At 41.9% G+C, this 20215-nt stretch overlaps 1 protein-coding gene across 3 annotated transcripts in view; it reads right to left on the bottom strand.

Annotated features, from left to right (window-relative positions):
• LOC103471056 (protein phosphatase 3 catalytic subunit alpha-like) overlaps positions 1-20215 on the bottom strand; it is a 53918-nt gene that overhangs the window by 17772 nt on the left and 15931 nt on the right. For all 3 annotated transcript variants that reach the window (XM_008419847.3, XM_008419845.3, XM_008419846.3), the window contains exons 2-6: positions 13695-13895; positions 9900-10024; positions 6806-6917; positions 3345-3490; positions 1223-1362 (exon numbers count right to left, since the gene is read on the bottom strand). In XM_008419847.3, coding sequence (XP_008418069.1) covers positions 1223-1362; positions 3345-3490; positions 6806-6917; positions 9900-10024; positions 13695-13895 — 724 coding nt within the window. The remainder of the gene's footprint in view (positions 1-1222; positions 1363-3344; positions 3491-6805; positions 6918-9899; positions 10025-13694; positions 13896-20215) is intronic.

The following is a 20215-nucleotide window of genomic DNA, read 5'->3' as shown; positions in this document are numbered from 1 at the left end:
TTCTCTCTCTTGCTTAAATGGACTGAAACTGCCAGAGCTCTAGGGAATATTCAGTTTTATTGGAGGGAGTTTGTGAAAAGGGCTGGTGACTACGATGAGGGTATTAAAGGGACAGTGTCATGTATTTTACGGGCATATACTGCCATTTTATAGCACAATCAAGTAACTCTGTTACCGTCAGTTGTTATAAACATGCTGTATTAAATGACTTAAAAGAAAAGTTACTTCCTAATTTAACACTTTGAAATTGAGTCCCTGTCTCTTTAAGAAGCTTTCTGAAACTCCGCCTTCAGGAAGTCATCCTAACATGGCTCCTCTGTTAACGCTTTAATATTTTTACCAGCGTTTCTATCAAAAGTAGCTCCTATAATGAGCTCAAATGATGCTCAGTTCCACCAGGTGTTTGCTAATTGCTGCTGGCTAGTCTGAAGGAGCTGAGTGAGTGAGTAGTGTAGGCGTCATGTTCGAGGCCGATCCAACCCGACTGGTTAAGTTGAATTATAGGTCGAGCCTGAAGGAAGCCTCACATATTCTAATTAAGATTTGCTTATTTTATTTTTAGATCATAATTTGAGTAAGCAGTGGAACTTTGTCAGTTTTTAGCTTTGGTTTAACATCTTCCAGCTCCATTTTGTCGCTTGTTGTAGCTGCAGGGTGGGTTGATCATCTGGAATGTGCATCGGACTCGGGTCATAAATCTAAACTCTAACAAGTTTATTTTATCCATTGTGGATAAATTCCACTGAATATTTTGAAACGCTGCTAAAAGCCTATTCATACAGACAAGCTTTAAATTTTGATTTGATGTTACCTTTGATGGGCTTTTCCTATGGATTCCGTGAAGCACGTTGTGATTTTATCTTTGGAAGGTGCTATACAAATACAATTCTACTTACTTGTACTAATTAGTATGTTACTAAGTCTGCAGTAGACTGTTTGTTATACCGACAGACATGCCAACACATAATTTGCTTTTTAAAATGTAAAATATTTCTTAGAAAAACCTTATGAGGTCCCACCAATGGTAGCTGACACATGGCATTCATGGCTGACTGACAGCATACAGCAACGTGTAGGGGAGGGGGCTCACTACTCCATGCTAGATGTATAGAAGAAAAGCGCACTTTTCTTTGTTCACTATTAAAAGAAGGTCATGTTTTGACAAGAAGACATTTTCCGAACCCTTTATTTTTGAATGTTGCTTGGCTGTGTGTTTTTGTACCTGTAGAAGTAGGAGCATCCTCTGACTGTGTTGTGGCCAAAATACTCCTGGGTCTTCTCGTTGCCAAAGTCTTCCAGGGGGTCCGACCACAGCAGGTCGCACATGGGCCCAAACGCTGGGGGCTCCTTGAATCGGTCCAACTGGGACACACACACACACGCACGCACACTTAAGCGTTCAGAGACACAAATTCTCACCATGAATGTTAAAACAAAAACCTCAGAAAAATGAGCTGAAAAATGCTGTTTGTGCACCACAGTCACATAACCGCAAACGAGCACATAAAGTATAAATCGGAGCGGAACGAGGGCACAAAACACGGGGAAAAAAATAAAATAAAATAAACACACAAACACACACTGTCAAGAGCGGAGCATCTCCATGGCAACCCTCACCGCACAGGAGGGAGAAGATGTCACACCAGCAGATTCACCATGGAAACACTGCCATTAGAGGAGGAAGTGTGTGTTTCTTTGTATGCCATGGCTTCTGGGAACTGTACATGTTCCTGCTATGATTTCTCTTCTCGCTCCGGCGTTATCCAATGATTCTGTTTATTGTTTTTTTAAGGCATTCATTAAAAAAAAGTTGCTGCAGGTTTGTGGCTGCCTGCAGGTGTGTTTTCATTGAGCTCATCATGTTCTATTAACCCTGATAGTAGCGTTCGTGTGGGCTTTGCACCGAGAGCGATCAGAGAGCGCCGAGCCATGAAGGGCAGGAAACCTGAGAGCTGTTGGCATGTTGACTCCTCATAGCCGGGCTTCTGACTGCACACTGTCAGCCAGCTGCAGCGCCGGTCATCCACATGAACTCATATTAACACACGTAGGTCAGCCAGTTTCATAACCTGTTTGAGAATTTAGCTGAAGGATGAATTTTTACCCATTTTAAAGAAACCAGGAATTTATATGTTTCTTATTCTGTGTAAGATTTGGCATCAATAAAATGATTTAACAATCAAGGATTATGCTTATCGTTAATCAAACCAATCTTTACCCTGAAACATCCAATAATTAAAAATTAACAGTAGCAACACTATAAGAAATGTTTATTAGAACCAACTTTTAAAATTGTACTCTGATTTGTTACAGCTAATTTAGTTTTATTTTTTTAAAAGTTGGTTCAAAGAAAATTTTTTTTCCAGAGTAAAGAAAAGGGAAACCTTTTCTAAATAACAGGTAAACACTGAAAGTACTGTTAAGATGGAAATTATTAATACCACTGTCAGTTTTAGATTCAAAAAATATTTTCATTCGACTACAGGAGAAATGACAAAGGACCCTCAGAAAATTGTAAAAAAGGAGGATTGTTTTAATTTAATTTTACAAAATGACATGTTAAAAATTAGAATATTTTCCACAATCTTAAAAAAAAGAAGACAGGAAAATGAGAATGTTGATTGTAGCAATCAAATCCTCATTACTCCTGGCCAGTTAAATGTAAATATGGCAAGGGTATGAATAATTCTGAACTTGACTATCTAGCTATCTGATTAATCTAATCTATCAATAAATATGAAGTGTAAAGAAAAGAATAAAAGCACATTTTGTTATTTATGGACTTACGAAAGTAAAAATAAAATCCTAAATCATGGCTGTATGGATTGAAAAAATATTAGTTATGGCTTTTTAAAAATATTTAATATTGCACCAGGTGATCTTCCAGCAAAACAAAAGTTAAGCATGTGTTCAACTCTCCATTCAGTCACATGCAGAATTATTTCAAAGCAGAATCTCTTCAGGTCTTCATATTTGATTAAAGAAGTGAAGAGACATAAAGAGGGAGAACTGTCTAGGTATTTTTCAGGATATGTCCTCTATGCTTTAATAACTGCTGCAGTAGCACATCGCTCTATGTGTTACTGCAGTGGAGCACATAAAGCGATTTCTAGTGCATCGTGTTTAACTAAACAAGATCAAACTATTGAACAAATTTAGCTTGCAGAACTTCATCGACTATAACATTCTGAGAGATCTGACTCAGGATGTTAATTCTACATACTGTGTGTGTGTGTGTGTGTGTGTGTGTGTGTGTGTGTGTGTGTGTGTGTGTGTGTGTGTGTGTGCGTGTGTGTGTGTGTGTGTGCGTGTGCATGTGCGTGTGTGTTTGGTTTCTGTTGTACCTTCTTGATGTCGTCCAATGTGTGGATTTCGGGTGAAAGCCCCCCATGGACACAGAGAAACTGCTGGTTCATCAGCGCCGCCAGGGGAAGGCAGTCGAACGCCTCCATGCAGGAATCGTACACCTGTTCTGAGTACTTGATCTTACCTGTAGGTCAGAGGAGTAGAGGGACGTTTCAGCATTCGGGACAAAAACACACTTGTTCGCACGTTGACAGACAACACTTCGTACAGCCAACACGCTAACAAATTACACCGCTTTTACTCTGACTAAATGGTCATTTCTGGCAGAAGTCAGTGCGGTGCTTCTCAGTGTATTTGTATAGCTAGCATAACAGTTAGCTATTGGTATTTCAGTGTACCAATAGCCGGTGTTATTTGTGACGCAAATAGCCGGGCTTCTGACTGCACACTGTCAGTTAATTTTGCGTCACAAAATTATTTGCACTTCTTAAACCTTTTCAAATACACAAATACTCTTCAGTAGTGTGTTGCTCTGAAGTATGATGGATGTAATAGAGGGGTAACAACAATTATTTGAAAATATGCAGTTCATCCATTTTCCTACAATAGTCATCTGTTTAGCAAATAGTCTAATTTAAGATGCAAAATCAGAACAAAATGGAAGAGTTTCACTTCTTTCAATGGCCCAGTCAAAGTCCAGAGCAACATTTAACTGAGAATATAAATACATGCCACATTTTTTTAGATTTTGTTTTTACAAACCCTTTAATTTTGTCCTTCCACTAAAAATTCACACTGTACTTTGTTCTTTTTCCTCAAATAAAATCCCAAGTAAAAACACATTGAAGACTGGGGTTGTAATTTTAACATTTTTGGACTATGAATACTTTTACAAGGCTGTGTATATATTCAAACTCGCTACACAAAAAACATTTCTGGCACAAATAAAAGCTTGAAGCAGCAGGGGAAAAAACCCACACTTCACAAAGTGTCTTTCTAATAATATTTTACAAGAGGTTGTAACAAACTATTTGACACAAAAAGGGATTAAAACACAGCCAAAAATAGATAAGAGAACACAGATAAGTAACGATAAAGACGGCGGATTTTTAAAGAAGGGAGGCGACAAAGGGAGGAACTTTCAAACAAAGGAGGAGAGATGGAACCAGGAACGGGGACAGAGAAGGGAAGGAAAACGTTAACATTTCAGGGTACCAATAGCCGGTGTTCTTCAGCGAGGAGTGTGTTTGTCATCCTCTCCATCTGCCTGGTGTAGAGCAAGAGCTCGTTATTGCCAGTCCACCAGTTGTCAGCTCCTTCCACGCACTCAAACATTTATGAAGACGTACGCGCGCGCTGCCACAGCGCTTGCGCTTGCGCACACACACAAACACGCGCGCTCACACTCATAGCAGATGGTAATTGAGGGCAACCACTATTCGCCACGAGCACCAAGGGAAATTAGCTTCCTCGTCCCTTGGCCAATCAGACACAGAGGAGAAAGTCCCTGAGCCAATCATTAAGGGCCAAATTAATTCGCCGCTAATCACCCACACTCGGACAGGATGCCGAAACACGGCGGCGGCCGACACATACACGGAGAGAGGAAAAGACTGAGGAGGGATGGATGGAGAGAGATGGGGTAGTGTGGAGAACGACGGACACAAATTCCCAACAGCAGGAGCAGAAAGAGAGGAAAGGTTGAGATGAGGAGGAGAGGAGATCCAACTGGAAGCAGAAAATATCCGGATGATAATGTGTATGTGTGGATTAGCTGGTCAAATAAACGATCAGCTAATCCAGTGCGAAATGTTTTCATATGTAATATTTTAAAGGGCAAAACAGAGAATCAACCATGTATGAAGCACCATGGCTGTCATTATCCAACACCATGCAGCACATAACATCGGCTGCTTTTTCACATTTTGTGTTACTTCCACAAATGACTAAAGAATCTGTTGGAGGGCATTATGCTGCATTCAAGTAACCTGGGAAATGGGAACTCTGAGTTGGGTTTGACGTCAGACCAGAGCTAACAGCGCTTTAGTGTAGAAGTTGGGATTTCAACATGGCGATGCCCATGAACAGTTTTAAACTTTCTGTAAACAAACACCACTTTGATTGGCTCCTTTTAGAATTTCAGGCGTTACATGTAACCTTGATATCAGACACACTCATACCTGTGTGTCTTGTAAAATAAAGATTTTTTTACTACTGATAATGCGAGGAGCGGCCATATTGAAACACAGTCCCGCCATACAACTCATAATCGGAGGCAGTCGAAGTTGCTCCCAGTTTTTTGGTGAGAAATCTGACTTTGGAGGGTGTTCCAGTTTATTTTTCCAACTGGGAAGTTGGAATTTTCCATTTCTGAGTACAACTGGAACGCAGCATTATATTAAACCTCCCTCAATTCAACCCCCAACTCTTTTTGGGTCCCGACTATCAGCTTTGCACATCTAGACTGAAATATTTTCCCTTTCTTATTTGCAGAGTAGCTCAATCTCAGTTGGATTAGACGGAAAGCAACTTTGAGCATGAGTAGCTAAGCCTTTACACAAGTATTTAATTGGAAGTAAGTCTGGACTTTGACTGGGCCATTCTAACATGAGATGCTGCTTTGTTCTAAACCATTCCAGTGGACCTGAGGATATGAGTTTAGGGTTGTTGTCCTGCTAAAATGTGAACATCTGCCTCTAATAGTTTTTCTTCCATTGCTGTCCTGTATTTAGCTCCATCCATCCTTGTTCCCGTTAAGCCTGACCAGCTTCCCCACAATTTGATTTTGGCACCTAGGTGCAAAAAAAAGTTATGTCCTTCCTTCAAATGTTTGCTGTGTCCCTTTCATGGCCTGTGGCTTCAGCCCTACCTCCTCCAAACCTCATCTGTACCTTCTTCAACTCCAACTCTACCAACACTACCTTCTACCCTTATCTCTAACTACTTCATCCCTCATTCCTACTTTCTTTGTTCCACATCTCTACTTTCCTCATCCTTACCACTACCTCGTATTCCTTTCACCTTCATCCCTCATTTGTGCATCCATATTTTTCATCCCTTATCCTTTCTCCCTCAAATCTACTTTTTTCATCCTTCATTTCTGCTACATTCTTCATCCCTGCTCCCTTTATCCGTCATCCATAGCTACTTCTCCCTCGATAGTATTTGATTGGTCCTCTTTTGCCCTCACTTCATCTAAAATTAATTTGTCGTATTCTCTTAAAACACCAACACCACCAGTACTCTGAAACCGTGACTGCTGTGGCGTTATCAGTGTGTCTGATAACGTGCTGACTTCTTTTCTCCTAGGCTCCAGCTGTAGTCTTGCATTGTCTACATATGCATTAATAAAACATAGTTCCCAGCGTTCTTGTTGGAAAAAGACAGAAAAAAAGAAGCAAACATCTAAAATAACTTAAGCCTTGCATGCCAGAGGGACGATGTCACACAGACGAAAAGAGCATGTCATATCAGGAGGGCAAAGAGTGACAAAACTCACATTCTTGTTTGAAGGTAAAATATTCTGTCAGATGTCTACATTCATGGTTTCCTCGTAGAAGAAAGAGCGTCTTTGGGTAGAGGATTTTCAGTGACCACAGGTAGAGCACACACTGAAAGGTTCAGGAGAGAAAAGACAGACATTAGAAGTACGACGGCTCTGCAGCTACAACCACCTTTACCTTTAACAAAAGACGCAACAGTGATGGGTGAGTCAGATTAAAAATTTTTCCATCCCCACTCCACATGGAGTCAAAGTCATACACGTCAGCCTAAAGATGGACACCCTCACTGATCTTTGGTTAAATGTTCCTTAACAAGTTGAAGAGAAACAACAGTTATGTAGCCATCAACAAATCAAAGAGTTGTTGTTGTTTTTTTAATTGGTTGGTTTCTTGACTCTTAATATGTCATTAGGGTTTTGATCAAGGCCTTTCCAGAAGGTTCGGCTTCTGGTTGGGACATTCAGCTGTGTTTAAGTTAGGGGCTCCATGTCCAATCCTATGCAACCCAAATGTAGACAAACAAATGATAATAAGCACGTTTTAAATGTATTCTGAATTTACTTATTCAATATGGACAACACAAACACATTGGTGCAAACCAGTGGCCTTGTCTTTAAGCATTATAGCACATAGGCTAATTTCCAATTCCTGTCCACCCTACTTGAACTCAACCAAAGCTCCCTCATAACTTGGTGGCAGACTGAGCAGAAAGCTAGATATTCGATTCACTTCAGCGTCTTTCAGTTTGTACTGGATTTAAGCCTCGGTTGTTCCTGGTTTGCACTTGAATTTTCCAGTTTCTTCTCTTCTAAGATAACCATTGGGGACAGATGAGTGAAACTTTGACACAACTGGCTGTTCGAACAGAACAACCATATCTCACACAGACACAAATACTGGTTTTGAATTGGCAAAATCAGGCTAGTGTTAAGCAGAAATCAAGCTCTGTCAGATGTTTCTGGAATATGATTAGCAGGTGGGTTTATGCAAGGAAACCAACCAATTTGAATCTGTTGTGGAAATTGTGATGAGAGTGGTCAGATGTCCAGCTGGACTTATGAAAGGAACTTCAGCACCAGATTACTGTTTTTCAACTTCACTGAAGATGCTTAGTAGTTATATTGTCAACAAGCCCAAAACAGGATGGCTTAATTGTATAATTACAATTAATATGGCATTAATGCAACTCTCTGATCATCACTGCATGTTCAAAACATATGAAGTAATTGTTAAAATGTTAGTGTTTTCCTGTAGATAACCATGCTAACAGGCGTATCGGCCTCCCGTGTCTATTCATGCTAAGCTAAGCAATTTCTTGCTCCTTATCTTTAAGGAAACGTTCAGTAAAACCAAGTCTTGCTACAAAGGCTAATTGCATGAGGCAGAGTCTGAGCCTTTCTCTTCCCATCATTAAACCCGGACTATAAACTCGGAGCTCAGCGCAGAATCACGACTGAGCTGTTGCATGGATTTCCTCCCCTGAATGAGCAAGCCATACTGCCATAATTAACCGAGCTGGAGGCGAGCTGATCCTTCGCAAACAGCCCTCTTTGACAGGAATCGACCCGAATCAGACCATGCTCATTAGGTTAACAGGAGAAAATTTATTTGAAAACGGCCGTGTGACATCTTCGCCGACCCTTTTCTTTCTTTTCTTTCCTTCGGTCCTTTTGCTTAGCCGGCCCCACAAATGACTCAGAGGATCTTCTCTCACCTTCACACAGTGTCGTCCCTGCTCTACATTAAGTCCCTCGCCTCGGTGCCCTTGGAAAGTGTTAACAAGGTGGCCTAAATATCGCTCCCTCGGCTCGAAATACTCTCCATGTCATACTCCATTGTTGCTCAACGGGCTTGCAGATTGTGGGTTTAAGTCACATTGGAGATCTGGTGCTCATTTCCGCCAAAGTGGTGGAAAAATACGCAGTTTTTGATTAACTTTATGTCCTAAAACCAGCTTACAGTCAAAGCTGATAGGTTGCATTTCTCTTGCATGTGCATGCCGTGGTCACATTTATGGCGTGTTCACATCTGATGGGCCTGTAGACTTGGTTAGACTGGGGACCAAATTTGCAACATTTGTTCCATTTTCAGTTCTCTTTCACACTGCTCCACGTCAAACAATGAAACCCTTTGAAAAACCTGTCCCCACCCGTCACCTGTGGGTGCACTGCACCAAGAACCACTGAAGGAAACGACACAAGAACCTCTGAAGAAGACACTGAGCACAACTTTCCTCTTCGTGAAATATAAACTAAAGTAGAGCGGGATTTCTCTTTTGTCTTTGGTAAAAGACCTCTAGCCATTTCTCCCACTAGTGCAAGGCTCTCACGTTTGTTTTGGTTGTTTTTACCCAGAATGCCCTGCACTATATTTTGCTTCCTGCTTTTGGAAAGGTCCACGATCTGCTTTGGCCCACATATGCATTCGAAGCGCACCAGAGTTCACTCCGATCGAACCAAGACCGAGGTTTTTAGGTGGACCAGAGTTTGCTCTTTTGGACCACACCACAGTGACAAAAGAGAAATCCAGCTCTATTTTTGTTTCCATTTTGTGAAGAAGGAAGTTGTGCTCATTGTCTTCTTCAGAGGTTTGTGTGTCATTTCCTTCAGTTGTTTTTGGTGGGGTGGGGGACAGGTTTTTTCAAAGGGTTTCATTCGTTTGCCATGGTGCAGTGTGAAAGTGAACCGCACCTGCTGAAAATGGAACAAATGTTGCAAATTCGGTCCCCAGTCTAATCGAGTCTACCAGACTATCAGACATGAACACACCATAAAAGCGAGTGCGACCACGGCAAATACAAACAGACCAGAGTTTGATTAAGGTGGGCTAAACAGGGCTGGTGTTGTCAGGACTTATATCATGTATTATGTTACATAACACAGTACAGTATTGAAACTGTGCCAATGAGGGGGGCTAAGGTTCCCCCAGGATACCACACAGTAAACCTCAGGGACTGCACACCACTAGCACTGTTTCTCCTGCACGGTCACTGCGTTTGCAGCACACCGAGCAAAGAACTTTTCTGACTGAACGCACAGCCGGAAAAGACTAGATTCAACCGAGTATTTTCTTGGCTGCACCGTTCCTCACCTCAATACTGAAGTAGCCCCTGTCCACATAGTCCCCAAGGAAGAGGTAGCGTGTGTTGGCAGGAGAGCCTCCCACTTCAAATAGCTTCATCAGGTCGAAGAACTGGCCATGGATATCTCCACACACTGTGGAAACAGCAGTGGGCACATGTGAACAATCCAGCTAACAGACGTGGGAGTGTTTTTGCTTCACCGGCTCCATATGGGCCGGCTTTCATCCGCAGCAGTAAAGCCGTATCTGTCCCGACTGCCGATCTGAAAACGTCACTCATCGGACTCACAAACAGGAGAAATCAAGCATGAGGGTGTGCTTGATTTCTTCATTTATGGATTTTTAAAACTCATTAAACTCAATTGCAAATAAACGGTGGATCATATTTCCCATTTGTTTTGGAAATACTGGTCTGTATTAAGCTTCTATTTCACAAAAAAAAAAAAAAGAATCAGTGGACAAGTACCTGGACTAAGTGCGTACCTACTTGAACCAGATTTTGTGGTGTTGCTGCAGACTCCATTGTGTTTCAGAGGGGTTTTATGCCACAGACCGACACAGAGTAGCAGATAATTGTGAACTAAGAGGAAAAGGCCACATGGCTTGCATTTATTCACAAGTACAATTCTGAAAAGTGCGTCCTAATTTGAAGGTATGTATTTTGCTGCAATTATATTCAGCTTCGCACATGTAACTACTAACTTTTTGGGCCATCCTTCAGCGCAAATGAGCTCAAAAAGAGAGCAAGCTTTAACTTTGAATTCTTGCCACAGATTCTGAACTTGACTTACATCTAGACTTTTTCCTTGACCTGTCTGCTGTGTCCCTCCGTCTTCATGATGCAGTTTATTTTATGTATCTTCTTTAAGAAACATAAATTTACTTCTTTTGTGACCTCTCAATGGAGTTGGTTGCTCTAAATCTGTGTATTTAGCAGTGCAAGAGTAAAGGGGGCTGAATAGAAGTACACACCACACTTTTCAGATCATTTTTTCCCCTCACTGTACAAAAATGAACCACTTAAGAGTTAGTCTGCTACATAAAATCCCAGTAAGATGCACTGAAATTTGATATAAAGTGACTAAATGGGTTTAAGGAGTAATAAGGAACCAGAACTAATCAATTTAAGTCACTTATGGCTTAATTTAGGATTTTTGTTCTATACTTTTTACATGTGATATGATGTGTTTTCATTCTATATTCATACATTCATGCACATAAGTACGCATAAAGCTGCACTTGTTTAGAGCTGCAAAAGTTTACGTGACTTGTCATTTTGACAAACATCTGCTATAGAAAATTCATTGTCGCTTTTAAAGAGTCTTTTTAAAGCCCGATTTTTCGGGCTTTAAAATACAAAAACAACGTAAAAGAGAATGCATACATTTTGTCTATGGGATGTTGACATTTGTGGAAAATGAAGTTGCAAAAGAAGCATTTAGTTCTCAACCGAATGACAAGAAGAAATAGAGTAAAAAAATACATTACTGGTACTTTTATTGTCATTCTGTTGTGGAAATGCATTGTAATTGTTTTATTAAAAACCACTATAACAACGTTTTGTGATTCAATCTATATTGAAACACATAAGTTTGTATTCAGCATTTTTACAGAGCTGTTGTGAAAGGTTGCAGACTTCTAAATAAATATTAGCAACCATAGAACTTGCAAAACAATTTCAAGTTTTTCCTCTATAAATATAATTTATAGAGGAAAAATTAGGTTCACAGTTCACATAAATAATTCTAACTTCTAAGATGTTTTCCAGACAGAGGAATGCACACGCAGATCGATTTGCATGTTTAAGACCTCAGGACTGTCTGTCTGCAGAATCTGTCGGCTCAAATCTCACCATCGCCATCTGTCTGGTCTCTTTCTTCACTTTTCGTTGATGTCACAGTTCCCCTCCTCAGCGTTTTATGATGCCCGCTTCTTTCCTTCCTCCTCTCTGTTTGTCTGTCTGTCTCCCACTTTAATGTCTGCTCCTGCCCCAAAAGGCTTTACTTTCATTTGACCTGGCAATCGGCAGTGACCTGTGTGTGGTCTCCTCAGACTCTACCCAAGTCTCCTCTCACAAACTTTTCCAAAGCCTGTCAGTTCAAGTTTCAGCCCTCAGCCTACTTGACATCCTGAATATCTTAACCAGATTCAATCTCTGCACCTAAAGTTTATCTGCGTTTTCCTGGCTCAGGCAGGAAAACTTTCTTTCTGCATCACAGCCTGCGCGGAAGAGGAGGAACCTGACGGTAGGAATCAATATGCCGCTCGTCGGGAGCGAAAAGGTTGGCGGACCTCTGCACTAAGCTGCTTATGATCGGCTGTCTCTCCATCTGCCCGTCTGTCTGTCCTTGTCCCTGGGGATCTGTACCTGTGAAAGCTGAGCGATGTTCCCACACTGCGTGGGCAGCGGCGGCCCACGCAAAATTATCTCACTGCTCACATTTGCATACACACACGCACACACAGACACACACACACACACACGCACACACACGCACGCACACACACACACAAGCTCAAGCAGACGCAAAGGTGCATTAACCAAACAGAGTCAATAGGTTGAGTCTGACTGGCCGGTTTGTTTCTGTAAGACGTTTTTTTTGTTTTTGTTTTTATTTCTCTCTCACTCTGTCGTCCTTCCCACGACATTATCCTGCACTCAAAACATTAGCAAGGCCGGGAAACACATGCACAGATGACCAAATCCACTGCTTCACTCAGCGAAGTGGGACTGAACCGCTCTCCATTTAATAAAGGCCATAAAGTGTCTAAATGACAGACAAACGTCACAGAGAAAAGATTGTGAATAATTTGGGGCTCAACGGCGAACACAAGAGGAAACAACCCTGTCATGAGCATATAACAAATACTTCCACCAATCACAATTAAATCACTAATCAAGCCCCTCCACAAGTACACTGGTTTTGTGGCATTGGAGCTGATTCAGTGTCACATGTTTACAGTTTAAAACCCAGAGTTAGTCAATCCAAATTTTACTTGGGTGCTAAATAAAAGCAGGAAATAACTATCTTCCACTCATACATATTCAAGCTAATGCCAACTTGACACATTGAATATTTACCCCTCATGAATGTTCAGCTGTTTCCACTGTCAGTGTGCGTAAGGATTGCATTTCTTTGTCTGGAAAGCATGTAGCATCACCAATGCTAACACTGGCAAAGTAATGTCGCTTTGTTTGAATTTGCAATTTAATGCCTTTAAATTGGGCCTCTGTCTCTTTAAGAAACTCCTGCTCTTTCTGAAGCTCCGCCTTCAGGAAGTCATCATGACATGGCTCCTATTAAACACATTAACATTTTTACAAACGTTTCACTGAGAAATAGTTCCTATAATGAGCTCAGCTCATGAGCTAATTGCTGCTGGCTAGTCTGAAGGAGCTCAGTGGGGGATGGCTGTCCTGTCAGGTGGAGGTTTGGAAACTGCAGCTCCCAGGAGGAGCGCGGTCCTCGAAGACAGAGCTAGCTCCACCCAGGCGTTTTGTACAAATGGTTGCCATGGAGATTAAAGGATTTCTTAAACATGCATGAAAGAATCAAAGTGACACTCCAGGTCTGTTTTTGACAAGGGAATAACATTATAACATGGCGTATAGCTTAAAGAAGTCCATTTTTATATTATACTACATCAGTCGGTCCCTTTTATGAAGCTAGCTACATCTTTTAGCTAACTGCTAACGTCAGATAAAGTTCATAAACTGCTCTCTCGTTGACACCTACCGTCTCATTTCTGCTGCACAGATCTGTTTTACTCTGTTTTACCCCAGTCCTGACTGGAGCTCCTTACCCGTGACTGGCGCCTCAATATCCAACATAGTGCGCTCCTGGCGCAGGATGGCGGCGCCCTCATCGATGATGCGCAGGGCCACGGCCTCCTCCAGCCGGCCCTCCTTTGTGAGGTGAGCTTTGAGCAGGTCCACCCGCGGACGGCCCTCCGAGTCGAACACCTCCTTCATGGTCAGCCGGTGGGCCAGGGGGAAGGGGACCGCTGGATTCACACATGGAACAAGGACGAAGACACAAGAGAGAGTTATTTAAGATGGCCGCAAGGACTGTTAGAGTAGGTGTATGGACGTGAAGGATGGAGGGTGTCTGAGGATTTTGTGCATCTTTTTAAAAAAAAATTTTTATGGGGTTTCTCCTGGAAAAGGTCTGAATTTTTCAGCATGATCTCGTTCACATGTCTGGCTCTTTTTATGCGTGCCAGTGTGTGAGCGAGCGATCTGGAGGTCTGCGCTCGCTGCACTGAAGCAGGGGCCTGCCGGAGTCATCTACCCGCCTCTGTTCTGCAGTAACGTCTTTCTTACATAATGAAGGCCCCCAGGGCCCTGCTGGAGAGGCGGGGGTTGGAGGGCTGGACCCACGACAAATGTGATACAGCAAGAGTGAGCAGCTGCACGTGAGGAAGCACACACACGGAAAGAAACACTCCACTAAACACTCTTACACATAATTACAGACCAGGTTTGGAGCAAGGAAAAAAAAACACATACAATTTAGAGAGAAACAGAAGGGGTAGGGCGCCGGGGCGCATGAGTGCATTATCTATGACACAATGGTATTAATACGGGTGTGGGGGGTAACGCATGTTGCACCTAACACACACGCGCACACACACACACAGACGCAAGTACAAGCTCATAAGAAGTATTGTTATGTAGGATCCACAGAGCCTGTTGGAGCCCCATCAGTGCTAACACAGATAATGGCCTAGATCACACACTAAAACTAGGCCTGCCTCTCTCACACACACACGCACACACACATACACACACACACACACACCCACACACACACACACACACACACACACACACACACACACACACACACACACACATAGTATGTCTTTCTATCTTCACAAGAAGTTTACATTGACTTCCGTTAATTGTTCATTAATTTCTTTGGCCTAACCATGACCTTAACCCTAAACCTAACCATTAGCAGGACATAGCCTGGTACAAACCAGCATCTTGTTCTACGCTTCGCTTCGTCCAGAGGCTCTGGGCTCTCGGCTATTGAGAAACGATTGCTTCCTGGAGGCGTGGACTCTGTTGAAGTTTGTCTGTGAAGTATGTTAACGCGCCAGTTCGATGTTTTGACGCCTGTGCTGAAAACGACCATTCTCCACTGCAAAGAGAAAAGTGCCTCGCTGAAGGAGGCTGCTGTTTAAATTAATTCAATATTTGGAGGTGTGACCAACACGGACTGAATGGCTTTGTTCACTTCCTTCGCTGCTTTTGCTAAAACTTCCCAGAAAATCAAAATCATCGTTCACAAACTCTCCTTCTGTTTGCTGTTTGGCCTGGTAGATATCCTACCAGAGGGAATCCAAGTCAATGGGAGAAGACCCAGACTGAGCACTAATGGGAAATGAAAATTAAGCGACATTGTGTAGTAAGGCAATGGCCAGGCTTACCTAAACCAAACCAAACTCAATTCATACCTTAGTCCTTAGCCCAGATCCTTACCCAACACCACTTCTTTTGGTTGTTGGGTTTGCTCCTTATGGAAGCCATGAACCCAACAACAGAGTATGTGTTAGGAAAATGGTCTTCACAATATACCAAGTACAAGGCCACACACACATTTCAACTCTGTCACTTTATCTCTGATTTGCAGTTGCCCCTTTGCTCCTTCTTTACCTCCATTTCACCCCTTTTTCTCTTACGGCATAAATCTTGTTCATTATTGCATATTGCTGCTTAACTCTCTTGACTCTTGAAATCAGAAGGCTTAACTCAGTGGCTTCATTTCCTTTGCTGAATTAACTCAAACCGAGACAGAAACACGCCACAGCCCACAAACAGCATGTTCACTCCTGCTCTGTTTTTTTTTCCTCATACGCTGTTCTCACATTTAGGCCATCACAAAACACTTTTCTCCTAAACCTATTTCAGGGAACGTTGAACCTTCTGGGACGCATGCAGACTCGCTCCAGCGCATATTTGGGTACCCCTAAAGTATCCGATAGTACCTCGGGGGGCCGTGTGAGACTGCAATTGTACTGCCTCACCCCCCGTGCCCCAAACTGTGACACTTTTATGTGCCTGGAGGTTGAACGTGACACACAAGAACACCCTGAGACGTCCCAGGACCCTCGGGCAGCCCAGCGCCAGGGGCTTCTGTTTTCCTTTGCCCCAGAACGGCGGCTCTCCAACGCTGAAACCAGTTTTGCATAAGAAACCATGGACAGATTAATATTTCAAAAGGTTTTGGGCACTGCAGGCTGTCAGATAACACAAGCCAGAAAGGAAAGAAAAAAAGAATTACTCATGCATGTTGGAATATGTGTCTTCTTATTGAAAAATAAGGCAGCCAGTAACAAAGCAGCCAACCTGGCTTCTTGTACAACTGATGGTATACGCCATTAAAAAAAGGAAAAAGACACATATCTGAGTGGCAGTAAATTTCCTGTCAGGGGGTGAAGCTTCAGTTTGGGTGCATGTCGAAGCATCGGAGGCAGAGGGAAAGAGGTAGAGAGTGAAACTCTTAAACTGTGAGAGGAGTGTGAAAGTAGGGCAGGAGAGGAGTTGGGGAAGGAAAGGAAATGGGAAACTTTAAACTAAAACAAGAGAAGAGGGTCTATTCAACATCATCATCATCAAACTACTTCAATGTTTGATGGCTGCAGCCGTTTTCAGTCCCATTTTGCCAAAATGTTGAATTAAAAAAAGAAAAACCCAGGCCGGAGTTTAGCATGCTAATTCTTTCTGAATCACGTCCCACAAACATGCATGTTGCATTAACAGTCGACGCGCGGTTTCCTCCCCTTCATGTGTTCGCCCTGACATATCCGATGCTTGCCACACCTCCGGAACAACATTGACCAAAACCCTCTGACCGATCAAGCTGGAAAAACTGATGGATTGATGCTTTGCTTCTAAAGGTTTTTCTTCTTCAAAGCAATTTTTTTTCTTCCTGGGCACAGTAACAGATTGATCTGATGTTAATGAATATTTAATTGCTTACTGAGGTTAACAAGCCTGGAGCTGAGCGCCAAAGCATGAAAAGTGTATTTATTTATTTTTTTATGACAGTCCTGCCGATGAACCACACTGCAGGGCTGATGTGACTTTCTCAGACCGTGTTAAGAAGCAGCGAGGCAATCGGTTCACCACAGGATGACTCTACTTACACAACAATAATCACGCAGGCCGGGCATGAGACCGCCGTGCTTCAAACCCTGCACACCAATGCTCATTATCCCTACACCATGGATACACTACCACTGCCCTGGAATCTGATGGGTAACCACCCCAAGAAAATACTGACTCATGCGATACGGTTTTCGATGAATGCTCAGAACTTTAGAAAATCTGTAATGTTCATTCTGTGTTTGAGAAGACCTTAAAGCTGACTTTATGTTTTAGCAAGGTCTTCATCCAGTATCCAGGGGATATGACCAAGTTAAAGTGAAGGTTAGAAAGTTGTCTTGGCATAACTGATGATTGATTTAAGTTTTAGTGGCTAAACTTACATTGATTTGTGTTGACTCCAACAATGTCCAATGGGACCGACTGTAAAAATGAGGCAGCATTAGTGGTTGAGGATAAACCAGAATAAAGATAGCATAATTAGCCATGAGTTCTCCTTTTTGTCTACTGCTTTGTGTGAATGTGGTGTTCAGAGGTAAGGGTGTTTTTATACATGATAGTCCGGTAGACTCGATTCGATTGGAGACCAAAGTTGCAACGTTTATTACATTTTTAGTTGGTGTGGTTCAATTTCTCTCTGCACTGTGTCAAACAAACTAAACCCTTTGAAAAACCTGTTCCCCTCCTGTCCTGCGGAGGCGCTGCACCAAGAACTACTGATGGAGATGACACAAAAACCTCTGAAGAAGACACTTTGTGCAACTTCCTTCTTCACAAGTGTGAACAAAAATGGATTTTAGTGGGTTTTTTAAAAGACCACAAGTCATTTCTCGTGCTAGTGGTAGACTCTTGTGTTGTTTTGGTTGTATTTACCCAGAATACCCTGCGCTGTAGTCCACATCCTGCTTTTGGAGCGGTTTCCGGTTTGCTTGGTGTTCACATATGCATTCAAACCATGCCGGGGTTCGCTTCAATCGAACCGAGACTGAAGTGTTTATCTGGTCAGCATCAGAGTTCATTCACACCTCCCCAAAAGAACCGGACTTTGTACCAAACGAACTGGAGCAGATTCTCTTCAATCACAAGGTCGCCCCTCTGTTAAGCACATCTGTCTGTTCTGGTCCAAAGGAGACAAATTTTCACTGATTTAACCCAACAATATGTTGCAGGAGGCAGCTGATACAGACCCTCCATCCCGCGTCGGGCCGCGCTCGCTTTTATTTAGCTGAGAAGAACTGAATAGCGTCATAATGCCTCTTCAAATGGAGCCAAAACAAAAAGGTTGAGTCATTTTTTTACCCCCAGATCTCAAACGTAACATTTAAAAATATGTTGGCTCCAAATATGGAAGTTATTATTAGTGTTAGTAGTAAGAGTTTTATCCCAAAAATAATCCCTAATTTTGCTTCAAGTGTAGATGTAAATCTGCATGGCACATGAGCAAAAAGATGCTCAGAGAGTAAAACTGATAGGACATGAAAATCCTTTATCCCATGTCAACGGGAGATTATGTTTTCGTTTAAAAGTAAGTATAAGATGTGGATGACAAGAGCACACCTGGCGAACATGGTTTAGATTTGATGTGCGGCTGGTTGGATGAAGCTTTTCTGTCCTGCTGTGACCCAGTAATCACGACTCCAAACATCGTGACTTTATCCATAATCATAAAATCTTAATAAACAGATTTTGGTTCTTGATTGATTTTGTTAAAAGATCAAACAGAACTTTCTTTGAACTTCAATTTTAAAGTGCTGACCACAGATTCACTTTGGTTTACGTGTGGACTTTTACTGAGCCATTCCATCACATGTTCTGATTTGAATCACTGTGTGATCACAGTTGTTGTTTTGCAGCCTCCGACAAGTTTTTTTTTAACCAATGTTTCTATCTTCAGGTAAAAAGGCGTCCCACATCATGATGCAGCCATTACCATGTGGCAACCTGGATATGCCGTGTTAGTTTTATCTACCGTAAAGCATTTTGCACACATTTCTCTACATGTTTGGTGGATATTACATGGCTAATTTCACTGGTAAAATTTAAATATATAAGTAATTTAAATATATGGGTTCTTGGAACTAAACTGAAAAAGTAAATATGAAAGTCAATTAAATTATCAAACATGAAACAAAATTCAATTTTTTAAAAATTAATTGGAACACTTTAAGTGTATTGATGTTAGTATTTATGTCACTTTCAGTCCTCCGTATAAACTCTAAATTGCACACATGTGGACTCTACTTACTAACTATGTGAAGGCTGCAGGCAATTTCATTTAGGGGCATAAGAGTAAAGTGGGATGAAAACAAATACAAAAATAAATATACATATATATATACTGCTCAAAAAAATAAAGGGAAGACTTAAACAACACAATATAACTCCAAGTAAATCAAACTTCTGTGAAATCAAACTGTCCACTTAGGAAGCAACACTGATTGACAACGGGGACCCTCGTCGGGTCAATCAGTGTTGCTTCCTAAGTGGACAGTTTGATTTCACAGAAGTTTGATTTACTTGGAGTTATATTGTGTTGTTTAAGTCTTCCCTTTATTTTTTTGAGCAGTATATTTTTCCCCATAGAGTTTAAAACCATGTATCCTTTTTTTGTTCTTTTCTTCACATAAAATCCCAACAGAGCACATTTATATTGTGGACGAAGTCTAAAACCGAGGTATCAAAACATGTGGAAGTCCTGAGCTCACATTCAAAAGTCGTAGCTTACACCAAGAGAAAATCTGAAGCACACAAACTGGGCGCGGCAGAGCGGCCGCGTGAATCAGCCCCTCACACAGAAATAGCTGCTAACGTTTTCATTAATCTGGAACCTAAGCAGTAGATGCCCCATTTTCCCACGAGGACAGGCTCCTGCAAAGCAAATGGACAGGCTCCTGCAAAGCAAATGAGTGCTGTCAAGCAAAAACAACCAGACAGGCTTTAATTTGAACTCTGTCACAGCAGACCTTTCTGGTTAATATCCAAGGCAGCGGTTTGCTTTCAGGCGGCGATGCTGCTGCTCCCAAGTTTGAAGCAACAGAAAGGGAAGTTAAAAAATGTCCAGAGTGGGTTTATATCCATCAGCCAAAAACACAGCGTACACAGACAGGTACTGTAGTCACATCGGCAGCTGAAAGGTTTTCTTTGGCGAGATATTGCCAACCACTCTGGCTTGTGCAAAGTGGATTTCGCCGCTGTGAAAATAAACACACAA

Source organism: Poecilia reticulata, chromosome 10, assembly GCF_904066995.2.
Source record: "Poecilia reticulata chromosome 10, P_reticulata-male-v2, whole genome shotgun sequence".
Taxonomy (NCBI): Eukaryota; Metazoa; Chordata; class Actinopteri; order Cyprinodontiformes; family Poeciliidae; genus Poecilia; species Poecilia reticulata.
This window is presented reverse-complemented; position numbering and strand designations above follow the sequence as displayed.